General features: G+C 57.2%; 1 protein-coding gene and 1 pseudogene across 1 annotated transcript; both read left to right on the plus strand.

The window, feature by feature from the left end:
* Nucleotides 1–14,495, plus strand: part of LOC136304319 (zinc finger protein 850-like) — a 245,113-nt pseudogene that overhangs the window by 9,534 nt on the left and 221,084 nt on the right.
* On the plus strand, nucleotides 4,516–7,488 carry LOC136304316 (serine/threonine-protein kinase pim-1-like). Its single transcript, XM_066207948.1, has 7 exons — nucleotides 4,516–5,037; nucleotides 5,158–5,208; nucleotides 5,388–5,754; nucleotides 5,972–6,148; nucleotides 6,395–6,548; nucleotides 6,943–6,949; nucleotides 7,450–7,488. Exons 1-7 carry the CDS (start codon nucleotides 4,516–4,518, stop codon nucleotides 7,486–7,488), a joined length of 1,317 nt encoding a protein of 438 aa, XP_066064045.1.

Here is a 14,495-nt window from a genome sequence, read left to right on the forward strand (position 1 = left end):
CGTGGGCGGGGGCCGGAGCTGTGGGCATCCCTGCGAGGCCGGAGCCTGGAGATGGCCACAAGCCCTGTGCCAGCCAGGAACCGCCGTCTGTGTCCTCCTGCCCGTGTGCTGCTGGCCGGATTGCTGAGGGCTCCGCGGTGCCTCTTGATCGGGCTCCTCTGGAGCTGCTGTGGGGCTGCGCCTCTGCTGCCGGGCAGGCTGGCCGGGCTGGGGGAGACTCTGAGGGGCTGGGCTGGTGGGAAGCCCTGAGGAATTGGGTGTCAGAGGCCACAAGCAGCCCCCGGGGAGCTGCCATGTTCCTGCCAGCCGGCTGCTCTGGCGCTCCCCCAAAGTACCTGCGGAGTGAGTGCAGGGAAAGGTGTAACCTTGCACTCAGGGCCCTTCTCGAGCTCACTGAGGATCCCTCCCTCAATGGTGACAAGGGGGCAGTGGCTGGAGCTGAGCTGGGGAATGCAGTCGCTTGGGCTTGGCTGGGCTTCGAGAGCTCAGGCAGCTGCTCCCAGCTCTCCTGCCTCCTGGCACGGCTGCCCGAGTACCTCGGGACAGGCCTTTGGCCTCTGGGCCCTGCTGGCACCAGGGCGGCGTTTCACGACTTGTGTTCCTCACAGGCCAAAAAAGTGTGGCCCCTGACTGAACATTTTGTGGAGCTCCTGCGGAACACAGATGAACAGTCAGTCAGGATGATGGCCGTGATACTCAGCTTTGCAGTTTTGGTCAAGGACATGCTGACACCCAGCCCTGTCGCCCTGCAGCTGGTTGCGGTGCTCCTGCCACTCTCTGACCATGCAAGGCTCTGTGCCCCCAGCCACGGCCACTGTGTGCCCACCAAACACTTGGTGCCCTGTGGGTTTGCAGGCTCACGCCCAGCTGAGCCCCGAGCAGCCGATGCTGAGGTCTTTTTTTCTTCCTTTCATAGAGGATAACGGCCAGGTGCAGCTGCTGTCCACACTGCTCTTCTGAAAATTGGTGACTGTTTGCAGGGCCCCTGGGAGGGAATATTGGGGTTCCTGGCAGCAGGATCCTTGTGCAGCTTCAGGCTGGGGTGGGCAGCACTTCCATCTGCAGCTTCCATGTGCTGCTCCGGCAGCTGCTGCTGCAGGGACCCTGAGGGAAGAGGCCACGGGAGGGATGGAAATGCTGCACGGACAGCAGCAGCCAGGGCCAGGAATGAGCTTTGCCTTCCTGGCTGCTGAAATGAGGCTCCTTTAGTGCAAGAGGAGGCAAAGGCAAAATCAATTTCAACAATTCAAGGAAAACTGTGGAAAACTGGAAGCCTCTCAAAATGTCACACACATTCATCTGGGAGCTCTTCAGCGTTGGTTCTTGTAAAAAGCCTTTCCCGTTTTCCCTTGGCTCTGAGATTCTGGGAGCCACCGCTGGGCTTCAGAGTTCAACTGATTTTTATTTTCCAGGTTTTTAAACAGAGCTCTGAATTGGGCATCTCTTGCCACTTTTTCTGCTCAGAACCTTGAGAAAGGTTCTCTGCTCCTGTGAGCCACATCTTGAAGGGTGGTTGGCAACCATGGAATGCTCTGGGAAAGCACTTGATTGACTTCAGGGCCAGGCTGGAGAGCTCAGCCTGAGGAAAGAACTGTTCCAGATGCCTCTGTCCATGTCCAGCTCCTCACAGCTGAGTCCCTGAACACACTGGGTGGTTTATAGGGATTGATTTTCCCCTCCTGTTCACTTGGAGGTGATTTTGCCATCCTTTAGAGGAACATCTGACCAGCCCCTGCCCCCATTCCATTTTATTCTCTCCACGTTGAAGCTGGACAGCTGGGTTTGACATGTAAATTGGTAGTGTCTCCCCGTTCTTCCCTCCAGCCCTCCATTGTGACTTGTATTAAACACTGCAAACGGCCTCATTTGTCTGGTGGGGAAGATGTGAGGTGGAGAAAGTTAACAGCATTTGTTTTCGTGAACCTTGTGCTAGTAAAGAAAAATGAGGTTGGTCATTTTGGTGTGGTGCTGAGTGTTGGGATTTGGGAGTTTATTTCTTGCTATTGTTCTTATTATTTATTAGTGTTACTTTTCACTGGTCAGATTTTTAAATCTTAGACACGATTAACCAAGGCTGGATGTAAGTCATTAGGAAAATTCCCTTGCATTTTCCACTGGGATTAAACGGTTCAGTGGACTCCAAGTTGCCAGTGGATTCTAAAGATGGGAAATCCTGTTAGTGGTGGGTTTGGTGTGGTTTGGAGCTGGGGAAGGCTCTCATCCCCTCCCGGAGGTGCCCCAAGCCCGCTCTGCTGCCACGTCTGCACTCGCGGCCCCTCACGGCTGCCCTGCCCTGGGGACACGGTGGGACCCCGCTGCTGCCGGGGCTGAGGCTCCTCACAGCCCCTCAAACCCCTCCTGGCTACACAGAACCTCTCCTGGCCCCCGACAGCCCTTCATGGCCCTTCATTGCCCCTCCCGGCCCCTCAGGGCCCCTCCCGGCCCCAGGCGTGGAGCTCCTCCCGAAGGAGAAGGGGCCGGGCCCTGCTGGTTCTCCTTTTATTTCGGTCGTTTCGCAGCCGTGAGGAAAGAAAGGCTGAAATGGAGCCTTTGCCCAGCGGTTCCCTCCGGGTCAACTGCGGCCGAAGCTCCGTGCCGGCGCTGGCCCCAGCACCAGCATCCCCGCAGCCCCGCCGGCCTTTGCTGTCCCCCCGTGTCCATTCCCTGTCCCCGAGGCCCGCCCGGCTCTGGCAGCAGCAGGAGCCGCAGCGCAGCGGGCGCCGGCCCGGCCCGGCCGGGGCTCCCGGGCAGGAGCAGCAGCAGCGCCGGCCCCTTCCCACCTGCTCCTGCCTCGCCTTCCAAGGCCTTTGTCCGGCTCCAGTGCGGCCTGGAGCAACGCTCACCCGCCAACAGCCCAGACTGCTCAGGGCCGCCTGTGCTGCCCCGACCCAGCCTCCAGAGAAAGGAAGGGTCGGCTTCCAGCGCTGTTTGCAGCACTGTTTCACTCAGCCCGAGGTGACGGCAGGAGGCTGCTGCTGCCTTTGCCTTGGCAATTGGAGATCGCGGCGGCTGCTGCACCCCTCTGGCTGCCGACTGGATTTTATCAGGACAACTGCAATTGCCTTTTTCCATCCTTGCTGCCCGCTGTGCTTTTGTGACAGTGAACTCAGTCTTTCTGTTGCAGGCACCGTGCAAAGAAGAGATTGAAATGCTCCCAAGTCCCCGGGCACTAAGTCGAGGGGAATTAAAGCCACACAGGCCACATTTGCAGCGCTCCAACACAGCCCTGCTGCTGGTGCTGCTGAAATAGAATCAACTTAGAGAGGCCATCACAAAAATTGCCGCTGGGGTGTCAAACACAATGCAAAAATGCACCCGGAGAAAGAAAAACCAGAACTTCTTGACTCACTTCATTGCTTCCTGCGAGCAGCAGAAAAGGGAGATGCCCAGAGGTATTTCCAGCTGCTGCTGATCCCAGCTGGAGCTCTCTGCAGAGTCCCAGCAGGAACCTGAGCCCAGCCCGGGGAGCTCACACAGTGTCAGGGAGATTCTGTCTCTGGATTCAGTCAGGGTTGCATTCCCCAACAAGTGCTGGTGCCACCTCCTGTTTTCTTGGATTAAAACAGTAACAAGGAAAACCTTACCAATGGCACAACTCCCCAGTCCACAAGGAAAAAAGAAAGGACAAATCGTAAAGTTTTCCAAACATTTGTGCTACTTTGCTGCAAAAGTCGTGCTGCACTCAGTATGGAAATCCAGGAGAAGCTGCAGTTGGTGGCACATCTTGTGCCAGCAGCTCGACCTCGTTCTCCACCAAAGGTTCTTGAAAAGAGCAGCTGGGACTGTGGTGAAGGTTGCTGGAAAACTGCAACAGCTTTCCAGAAGTGAAATGAAAACGCAAGAAATAAACCAAGAGGTTTTCCTCTATTTATTTCTATGCTTCCCTTTTCCGTGTTGCACTACTTCTCCGTGCCATTAATCCCAAATGGATCTCACCTCTCAGATCGATGACTTAGTGAGTTTTAGACCCTCGAAAATACCATGGGCCGTACACAGAGTTTGCCTTCCCCTGTTTTTGCTGCAAAGTAACGCTGGAGACATAAGCGTAGTGCTTGGGTCGGGCACGAATCCTACAACCAGGGAATGTGTCCTGACAGTGTCTGAGCCTCAGCAGGGACAATGCACAGCAGCGACCGAGGGAATTCCTCTGCCGCGGCGCAGGAGTCAGGCCTCTGGATGTGGGCTCAGCACGGCCAAGTTGCCGTGTTTGGAGCGGCTCGGGGGCTGCCCCCGGGGAGCGCGGGGCTGGAGCGTGGAACGGACACGCGGACAAACGGCCCCAGGGCTCCAGTTGCAGCGGCGGCAGCGGCAGCAGCAGCGGCAGCAGCGAGTCTACGGCGTCTACGGCGTCTACGACCCCTCCCCGTCCCTCTCTTGTTCCTCCTCTCCCTCTCCCGCTGTCCCGCACTCTGTCTCGCTGTCCCGCAGCCTCTCCCGGTGTCCCTTTCCCGACCTCCCCGGCCCCTCTCGGCGTCCCCGTCCCGGCCTCTCCCTCTCCCCCCGCAGGGCTGGGCCATGCCCCGGGCCCGCCCCCGGCCCCGGGCGTCCCGCCGCGGTCTGGGCTCTGCCCGGCTCTGGCGGTGCTGGCTGTGGCGGTGCTGGGCGGGCATCAGTGCCTGGGGCCAGGGCGGCATAGCTGCGCTTTGGCTGCGCCTGTCCCGAGCCCGGCCCCGGCCCCGGCCCCGAACCCGGCCCCGGCCCCGGCCCCGGCTCCTCCCGGGCCCCGCTAAGGACACACGCGGCGCGGCCGCTCCCGCCGCCTCCGCCGCGGCTTCCCCGGCCCGAGCTCCGCCGCTCGGCAGCGCAGCCGCCGGCCTCGAGCCGCCGGGGCCCGGGGCGGGTGGGGATGCCCGGCCCGGGGCGCTCGGGGGGCGCTCGGGGGCCGTGTCTGGCCCCGGGCCGAGCGCTGAGGGCCGCGTGTCGCCCGCAGGGGAGGCGCGGGAGGCCCTGCAGGACCGGTACCGGCTGGGTTCGCTGCTGGGGCGCGGAGGCTTCGGCAGCGTCTACTCGGGGACGCGGCTCTCGGACGGCGCCCCGGTGAGCGGCGGGGCTGGCGGCGGGCGGAGGAGGAGGAGGAGGGCGGAGGAGGAGGAGGAGAAGATCGGGGCGCGGCGGGGCAGGCGGCGAGCTGAGCCCGCTGCTGGCCTTTGCTCGCAGGTGGCCATCAAATGCGTGCCCCGGGCCCGCGTCCAGCACTGGGGCGAGCTGGTGAGTGAGCGGGGCCGGCGGGAGAAGCTGGGGCCCGGCAGGGGAAGAGCCGGCGGGAGCCCTGCAGGGAGAGCGGGCGTGGGCTGAGCGGGGGGCCCAGAGCATCCGGGGCTGGGTGAGGGGTTCCCGAGCCCTGGCACAGCCTCAGCCCCACTGACGGCATCGTGGTCCTTCGGCAGCCCAACGGCGCCCGTGCGCCCCTGGAAATCGTGCTGCTGGACAGGCTGTCCTCTGGATGTGGTGGCATCATTCAGCTGCTGGAGTGGGTTGAGCTCCCCAACAGCTTCCTGTTGGTGCTGGAGCGTCCGGAGCGGTGCCAGGACCTCTCGGGTTTCCTGGCAGAGCGGAGGTTCCTGCCGGAGGAGGAGGCGCGGGGGCTGTTCCGCCAGGTGCTGGAGGCCGTGCGGCACTGCACCAGCTGCGGGGTCCTGCACCGCGACATCAAGCCCGAGAACATCCTGCTCGACCTGGCCACCGGGCAGCTCAAACTGATCGACTTTGGCTGTGGCGCCTTCCTCCAAGACACAGCCTACAGGCAATTTGCAGGTGAGCCCTCTCAGGGGATGTTCCTGGGCATCTCACGGCCCAGCCTGGCTGTAGCACCGCGGCTTCCCCCTCTGGCTGCTAGGAGCGGCGTTATTTCTTGAGCCAAGTTGCTTTTGGGTGGGGGCGGGAGGGGGCCAGCCCCCACACGCCCAGGGATGCCGGGGCGAGGCTTTAGGAGTTGCAGCATCCCCTGATGAACTCCGTCTGTGTTCCATAGGAACCCTGCCCTACAGCCCACCAGAGTGGATCCACCACCAACGCTACCACGGCGAGGCAGCGACCATCTGGTCCCTGGGCCTCCTGCTGTACCACCTGGTCATGGGGAAGCACCCGTTCAGGAGGGGCCAGCAGTTCATCTGGGGGCGCATCTTGTTCCCACGATGGCTCTCTCAAGGTGGGTCCTCATCTCTGGGCACAGGGGAATCCCGGTGCTGGGAGACAGCAGCAGGCTGATGAGCAGCCTGCTCTGGCAGCTGCTGAGGAGGTGGCACATGTCCTGCTCTCCTCCAAACAGGGAGTCCATGGGGAAGTTTAGGCACAGCTCTGGGCACACCCGGCATGGCCTGGGCACAGGAATGGAGGGGCAAAGCAGACGGGATCCTTCTCCAACTGACTGCTGGTTTCTGGTTTCTCTCTTCAGAGTGCCAAAATGTTATCAGGAGGTGTTTGTCCATGCAACCCTTGGACGGGCCATCCTTAGAAGACCTCTTCAGTGATCCTTGGCTGCAGGGTGTTCATCGTCCCAAGAAGATGGGAGAGGTCCATGTGCACAGTTTGATCCAAAGACCTGACAGGTAAGAGCTCCACACATCTCATGGCAATCAGTGCTAAAGAAAACCAGAGTGTTTTTGTCCTGCCTGTAGCTCTGAGCAGGGATGACCAGATGGGAACATCTGTGCTGGGGCGGAGCTGGAGACCTGGTGTAGCAAGCACTGGTGGCCACCATCCACCCTAGTTGTGCTTGTCCTGGTTCGTTGGTGGCTGGGGCCCTGGGCAGAGCACTGACAGCCTGGTCTGGCCCCCAGGGAAGGAGGAGCCCCTGGAGAAGCTGTATCAGGTGGGGCTGCTGCTGGAGACACCAAGGACAACCCCAAGGATGCCAAGCTCTTCCTCGACCTGGCCACCGGCAGCTGAAGATGATCGACTTGGATTCTGGCACCTTCTTCAGACACGCTCCCTGGGGCCCAGTTTGCAGGTGAGTCCACAGCTGGGGGGATGCTCCCAGATGTGGGCATGGCACGGCCTGGCCGGGCACCAAAGGTTCCTCCCTTTGCTGGGGCAGACGCCACAGATTCTTCACTCGGCCGTCAAGCTGCCTTTTGGCTCTGCGCAGCTGCTGAGGGCTGGATGTGCCGTGGCCGGCTGCAGGCTGGGCACGTGTCCTGCCCTCCTGCTCTGCCCCCAAAGGCAGCAGTGATGGGCAGCTTTGGGCCCAGCTCTGAGCACGGCCAGCGTGGCCTGGGCACTGTGGGCGCTCGGGACGAGGGGACAGGAGCCTTCGGCTGACGGGCACTTTCTGGTTTCTCTCCTTCCAGCCGGGCTCTGCGGGTGCTGAGGCTGCTCTGGGCTCTGCCAGGGCTCTGCTGGGCTCAGCCCCAGGCACGGCTGGGCCGGCTCTGCCCTCACATTGCTCTGACAGCTTTGCATCAGACGAGCCCATTCTGAGCCCACCGAGTGAGCTCTCTGCTTTTGCAGGTGAGTGAGACTCTCCTGCAGGCCAAGAGATTGCAGTGAGGGATCCACATCCAATTGGCAAGAACCCAAGCACTCCACAGTTCCAGCTGAACGCCTGGATCTCCACAGGATGTTTTGTCTGTCCCGCTCTTCATTCCTTTTTTCGCTGGAATCGTGCAACTGCCCTTTCTTCCTCCTCCAGAAGTGCCACAAGTGAGCAAAACCTGGCGAGTGGACGGCGTTCCTAAGGCAGTGCAGTCTGGAGCGGATGGATGAAGAATTGCCCTTCTGCACTTCCCAAGCAGAGCAAAAAGCTGTAAGTGGGACTTTGCGTTTAAGAAACCCCTGACAATTTCAAAGGGAATGTGCAGCTCATTCACAGGGTGAGAAGGAAGGTCGTCTTGTAAAGGATTTGGGGTTTGGCAAAGTTTAGATTCCCAGTCCTGCTTGGAGCTGGCGGGGCACAAAGCAATTTCCTATTGCTTCAATCACAATTTAAAATAATACTGGAAACAAACCACAAAATCTTTTTTAAAAGGCTGCTGAGGTCAGCAGGATGGATCCATGCCATCAGCACATTTATGGAGTAAATAACGGAGATCTCATTTGAAAAAGTTCAGTTATCTCTTTATCCAAAGCTATAAAGTATTTTTACTACACTGCACTTGGGTTTTGTTTTTATCTTCCACTTTTTTTCTGTGTTGTTTTTAATTTTCTTTTTTTTTTTTTCCTAATAGAAAACTTGTCCTAGGGAAGGAATGTCCTTTGCTGCTGGTTCCCGTGTGGAGCAGCTCCCCAGGCAGAGCCCGGCAGCTCCTGGCCCTGCAGGGCTGAGGCTTTTCCCCGTTGCTGGGCACAGACTGATGGAGCAGCACTGCTGAACACGGGGACACGCAGAGGGAGCAGGAGCAGCTGCCTGTGTCCACCTGCAGCTCCAAGGCCCAAACTCTGAGCAGACAGGGCTGGAAGAGACTGGCAGGCTCCCTGTTTGCTGTGCTGCCCCACTTGTGCCCGGCCCAGCTCTGCGGGAGGCAGAGGGAGAACAAGGGGCAGCTCCGGCCAGCCCCCAGCACAGGAACACCTCCGGCCCCGGGCCTCGGGGCACTGTCAGCACCCGCTGCTCCGGCCACGGCTTCTGCTGGCCCTGACGGCGACAACCAAACTGTGCCTGATCCCCAGGGAGCAGCAGCAGGGCCTGGATCCGATCCCTCAGTCTGGGGCAGGGCTGGACAAACGACCCCCGCAGCAGCAGCAGCAGCACATGGAGCTGACTTTGAGCACAGCCCCCGCCACTGTTCCCTCCCGTGGGCAGTGGTGTCACAGCAGCCTGAGGCACCCGGGAGCCCTCAGGGCCCGCAGGGACTTGAGATGGCAGCCCTGGGCTCCTGGGGGTTGTGCAAGGAACAGAGGTGAGGACTCCCTCTCCACGTGGAGCTTCCAGATGGAAAAGGCTGCTGTGAGCAGGCAGCTGCAAGGGCAGAGAAAGGAGGGTCTCGACCCCTGGATCTGTGCCACTTCCACAGTCCTGGGCAGCAGCCACCGAGCCCCGGGGGAACAGAGGGCACAGCAAGAGGGACAAAAGCAGGCAAGGTCAGAGACTGGAGAGAGCCAGACCTGGGAGCAGGAGCAGCTGCTTCATCGCACTCTTGGAGAAAGCTCTCGGCTGTTTCTAAGCGCTGAAAGGCGTGAAGGGCAGAGAGGAGGGGACACCAAACAATGCTCCTGTTTGCACACCCTCCCCTCTCAGTGTCCCAGAAGGAACTGGATGAACTGTATTCTTCTCTCTGAGTCGTCTCGTTCAGCGTGAGCAGCTTAGCACCAGGAGCTGAAGGAGCTGAAGCCTTAGGCCACAAGAGCTGACCAAGAGGGAACTTTTTGACCAAAGTAATGCTGCTAACATGGACCTGACTGAATCCAGCAGATAAAACCATGGAAATATAGAATCCTTTCTGTTGGGAAAGACCTGGGAGCTCATCAAGTCCCAGTGTTAAGCCAGCAGTGTCAAGCCCAGCACTAAAGCCTGAAGTGCCAAGGCCTGGACAAGAGGCCTGACTGAGGCCTGAACAAGCGGCCCTGAGCCAAAGGTGACCTCTCGATGAACCTTCCAGCCAAAGGTTATCTTTGTATCTGCTCGTTAACAAAATAGGCACCGTCATTAGCGTTGTAATAGATGCATCCTCTCCTCAGTGAAACATGTATTGACCTTTCTGTATTTAGAAGCCAGACAAGGCCATGAAGTCTGACATCTGGCCTTGTTCGGGGCTGTAGGGTCAAAGGCAACTCCCCTGGTTCCTCCTTGGGCCCTGGCCAGGCTTTGGGAGAAACCCAAGAGGAGGATGCAACCAGATGTTCCTGCACTAGGAGTGCTGCTGGCAGTTTGTTTATTCAGCACTATCAAAGCTGGGCCCTCTCCCAGCCAGGCTGGAGCCTCAGCTGTGGCTGGAGGCAGCTGCAGGAATTCCCAGTGTCCGGGAGAGGCTCTGCAGTCCTTGGCTGTGACAGCTTCCCCAGCTGCTGTGTGGGTGTGGGTGATGGGAAAGGCTGAGGGTAACTGGTGATGGATCTTTCTCAATCACTGCGGGCAATCCGTGGTAGTGACGGCTGGCTGCATTGCTGAGCTGCTCCTTCTGTGCTCCTTTGCTGCTTTGAACTGTAGTAAATTTCACTGATTCCTTCAGGTGGTGTCTGTGTCCTTGGTGCTGAGCCTGCCCACTGCGAAAACAAAATTGGCATAGCTTGGCCGGATCAGCACAAAATGACACTTTTTAATCTAAAGGTGAGGAATCAGTCCTATCCGAAATTCCCGGATGGGAAGCCCTTCCCTAGAGTTCTCTGGCTCTGGAGTGGGCTGAGGTGGGAACAGATTTTTGACAGGGGCCACTGTATTAGAGGGTGTAAAGTACCCCACACTGGCTCTGAAATGGCTCACTACTCAGCCTGAGTGGGTACCACAGTGGTCTCTTGAAAAGGAGAGACTTAGATGCCCTAAAAACCCTGGTACAGGAACAACTGGCTCAAGGACACATAGAGCCATCTATGAGCCCTTGGAACACCCCAGTATTTGTTATAAAAAAGAAATCTGCTAAGTGGAGGTTACTCCATGACCTGAGAAAAACCAATTCCACGATGGAGAGAATGGGCACATTGCAGCCTGGTGTGCCATCGATGTCCCACAATGCTGCCTGCCTCCTGGGACATCCTGATTGTGGACTTAAAGGGCTGTTTTTTCACTCTTCCATTACCCCCAGATGATACCCCAAAGTTTGCCTTGACCGTGCCTTCTATTAATAACGCTGCACCAGTGCAACGTTACCGATGGAAAGAACTTTCCCAAGGCGTGGGAAACAGCCCCACAATGTGTCAGTGGGGTGTTGCTCAGGTACTCTGATCAGTGAGAGAACAGTTGCCAGGGGCATACTGTTACCATGGCCTGGATGACATTTTGATTGCACCCCAAACCAGAAAAGAACTCTCACTGATTCAGCCAAGCCTGTTGCAAGCGTTCAAACCACTTGGGCTGCAAGTAGCACCAGAGAAAGTGCAGCAGCAACCACCCTGGAAATATTGGGGACTCAAAATAATGAACCAGACCATACAGCCACAAACAATTCCGTTTCCAACCAAAATTCTAACTCTAAACGATGCACAAAAACTCTTGGGTACCATCAACTGGGTCAGACCTTACCTAGGACTGACTGACTCTCAACTAGCACCTTTATTTGACCTCCTAAAGGGTGACTCTGAATTAACTTCCCCCAGAAAATTAATCCTAGAGGCAAAAGCTGCTGTTGAAACAGCAGAGCAAGCTATCACCAACAGACAAGTCCACCGGATATGCCCAGAGGTGTGGATCACTGTGTTTATTCTCATTGTTAGTTTTCATCCTACTGGTGTTATTGGGCAGTGGAATCCACGCTGGCCTGATCCTTTGCACATTCCAGAATGAATGCTTCCACCTCATCAAGCAAAAAAGACGGCACCCACCGTCTTTGAACTAACTGCACAGTTAATTATCAAATGTTGTCGCAGGTGTTTACAGTTGAATGCTACGGATGCTTCAAAAGTTGTCTTGTCTCCGTGACACAAGAGCAATTCTAATGGTGTTTTGCTAACAGTACAGCCTTGCAAAGTGCTTTGCAAGGACACTGGAACGCTTTGGGCACCTGCCCGACGTGTCTGTCCTACCTTACGTCCTGTCCAAGACCACCCGCAGCATTCTCCTGGTGGCCCCTCCACAGACGGTGTGGAGCCGTGTGTGGAACAGTGCTGGAAACAGCTTGTTCACCGACCTCGTGGAGAGCTGGGACTCTTAGAGTGACGGTGCATTTAAGGATTCTGTTTGTTTACAAACTGGTTTTCTGTTTACAGAGTGGTTTTTTCTGTTTACAAATTGTTTTTCTGTTAATTGTTAATCTTGTTAATTCTGTTAATTGGTTTTTCTCAGGGTTTTAAAAGTTGAACGTTTTCTTGTTTTAGTGTTAAGTTGTAGTTTGGAACCATAAGCAGTTAACCTGTAACATGCCAGCCCGGAAGATTGTGATCTCGCCTGACAGCTCCTGGGAGTGAGTGCTGCAGCTCCAGTGGTACATGGGACACATCACTGGCTGAGCAGAATTAAGTTTGTCAAAACCTCCTTCCAATTAAACCCATGCTGTCTTGTGTTACCCTGTCTGCAAAAGGGCCCTTGCAAATGGGATAACGGAAAACAATCTGCATTTTAATAAAAGCAAAGGCAGGAGATGTAGCAGGGTCCAGCTGGTTCACAGCTGGGCATAATGAGTCTGATCATAACAGACCCAACTGGGCTGACCTGGCTTGTTCTAGAAGTCCCCGGGGGAACAAAGAGCTCAGCCAAGCCCAGCCAAGCCCTGGCTGCAGACACACCCCTGGCCAGAGATGTGGGCAGTGCAGAGATTCCCAACCAGTTGGCTTTCCAAGCCCGGGAAATTCAAACTCACCATAAAAGGGAGCTTGGAACAATAAATTGTGGCTGTTGGTCAGAACTCAAGAAGATACTGTGTGGTGTGTCTGTCTCCAACCCACCAGCCTCGTGTTACACTGTGTCTAAATCTATGTTTCTATCTATATCTCTATCTTTATATGTGAAACAATAATGATAATGTGCAGTAATGCTGACAATACTGATTTGCCACCTTTGGCTGCTCAGGGATGTGACACTAAATACCCTACAGAAAAGCATTGGCCACGACTCAAATGTCAGTGCTAAACTTTGTGAGACTGCTTGCAAGGAATAAAGGAGGAAGGGATGAAATTGGCGATTTTTATGGGGTTTGCTGATACTGTGGTGTGGAATGCTTTGTCTGTTAGTGTGAAAATACAGTGATTTGGACTGCTGGTGTTTTCATGTACCAGACTATTCACAAGCTGCAGGATCATCAAACAGACAAAGGGGCAGTTGAAGGAGCAGGTGAATAAATCAGGAGATGGGAACCTGTCCTGATGGAGAACCCATCCCACAGATGTTCTCCATACCGTTAACAATGGACCCAGTGGGGAAATGGAAACCCCTGGATGTGCACAGCTGCGCCCAGTTTGCGAATACAACCGTGCACAGTGAGACTTTGACTTCTGGGGAAATTGTTCTGGGTGTGATGGCCCCTGACAGGGCCACCCCAGAGGCTGCAGGGCTGGACCTTCATGCGTTAGAATTAATTAGGACAAATCAGAAGCAAATGAGAGTTATCAATACAGGAATAGGAACTCAGATTTCTCCAGGACACTGGAGGTTTGAGAACTGCTCACTGGAGCTTGGCCTTGAAAAGCGTTGATGTCATGGGAGAAGGAATTGATGCAGATTGTCAAGGAGAAATCAAAGTCATCCTTTGAAACAATAGTGAACAGAGTGGATTATTTAAGCCTATGGCGTGGCAGCAATTACTGATGTTGCAGTTTGAAAAACAGTTGTGAAGAGAGGAGATCCACAGTGTCACTGCGGTCCCCTGGCTCCACAAGGCCCTGCAGGCTCCCAGGGCACCTTTGGTTCTATGGGGCCCGCAGGGTTTAGCTGGCGGGCAGGGTCAGCACCAAAGAGACACGCACCAACTTAAGGAAGCCCAACCCCACCGCGGGGGGACCCGCCTCCCGCCGGGGCTCTGCCGGCACCGCCACCGGGACCCCCCAAAAACACCTCCCGGGGACCCCCCATGTCCCCTTGAGGGGCATCTGCGCCTCAGCTCTGGAGCCCTGCCAGATCCAAACATCAAGCTGCCCGGCCCCGACAGAAAAAAGCCCCGGGAGCCATAAATATATTTTCTGTGAGCTCCAAACATCCCTCCCCGCTTCAAAAAAACCGCCCAGGATATTTGGGGCGCGCTCCCCCTCCCCGGTCACCCGCAGGATACGGGGGCGATGGTCCCGGGGCGAAGGAGCTGCAGATCCAGAGAGCAGTGAAGTCACGCAGTGCCTCCTCTGCCGGCTCCAGCTCCTCCATCCCTCCTCTTCCTCCTCCTCTGTCCCTCCTCCTCCTCCTCCTCCTCCTCCGTCCGTGCGGCCGCGGGCCGGGAGCTCTCGGGTGAGCGGGGCCGGGCCGGGACACGGTGGGAAAGGGGTGGGTCACCCCCAAACCGAGCTGGGGGCAGCGGAGGTTTGGGGGAACTACGGGAAAGGGGTGAGAGGGGGGGATAGGGGGAGGTGGGACAGCGGGAAGGGAGTTCCCAGTCGGGGTCCCCCAGTAAACCCCAGGACTCCCAAGCCCTGTCCCAGCGCCCACAGTTCCCTCCACAGCCCCGGCTGAGTGGGGGGCTCAGCCCAGGACCCGTCATTGTCTGGGGCTCCCTCGAGTGCAGCAAATGGGAGAGTGCCCCCCAGGGTGGATTTTTGGGGGTCTCCCCACCATCACGGCTTTAAGAACCCCCGACAGTCAGGCGCCGCTTTAACTCCCCTTGGCAGGGCGACACCACTCCCGTTGATTCCGGTAGTGGAGCCCCCATGGGGGGCTTGGGGGTCCCGGGAGGGTTTGGGGGTCCCGGGGGGTCTGGGGCTACCTGGGTGATGCCGATGGTGGTGATGAGGACCCCGTGCCAAGTATAAACCTGCTCAAGGGGGCT

Source organism: Chamaea fasciata, unplaced genomic scaffold (assembly GCF_029207755.1).
Source record: "Chamaea fasciata isolate MVZ Bird 193981 ecotype frontalis unplaced genomic scaffold, bChaFas1.0.hap1 SCAF_72, whole genome shotgun sequence".
In the NCBI taxonomy this organism is placed as follows: Eukaryota; Metazoa; Chordata; class Aves; order Passeriformes; family Sylviidae; genus Chamaea; species Chamaea fasciata.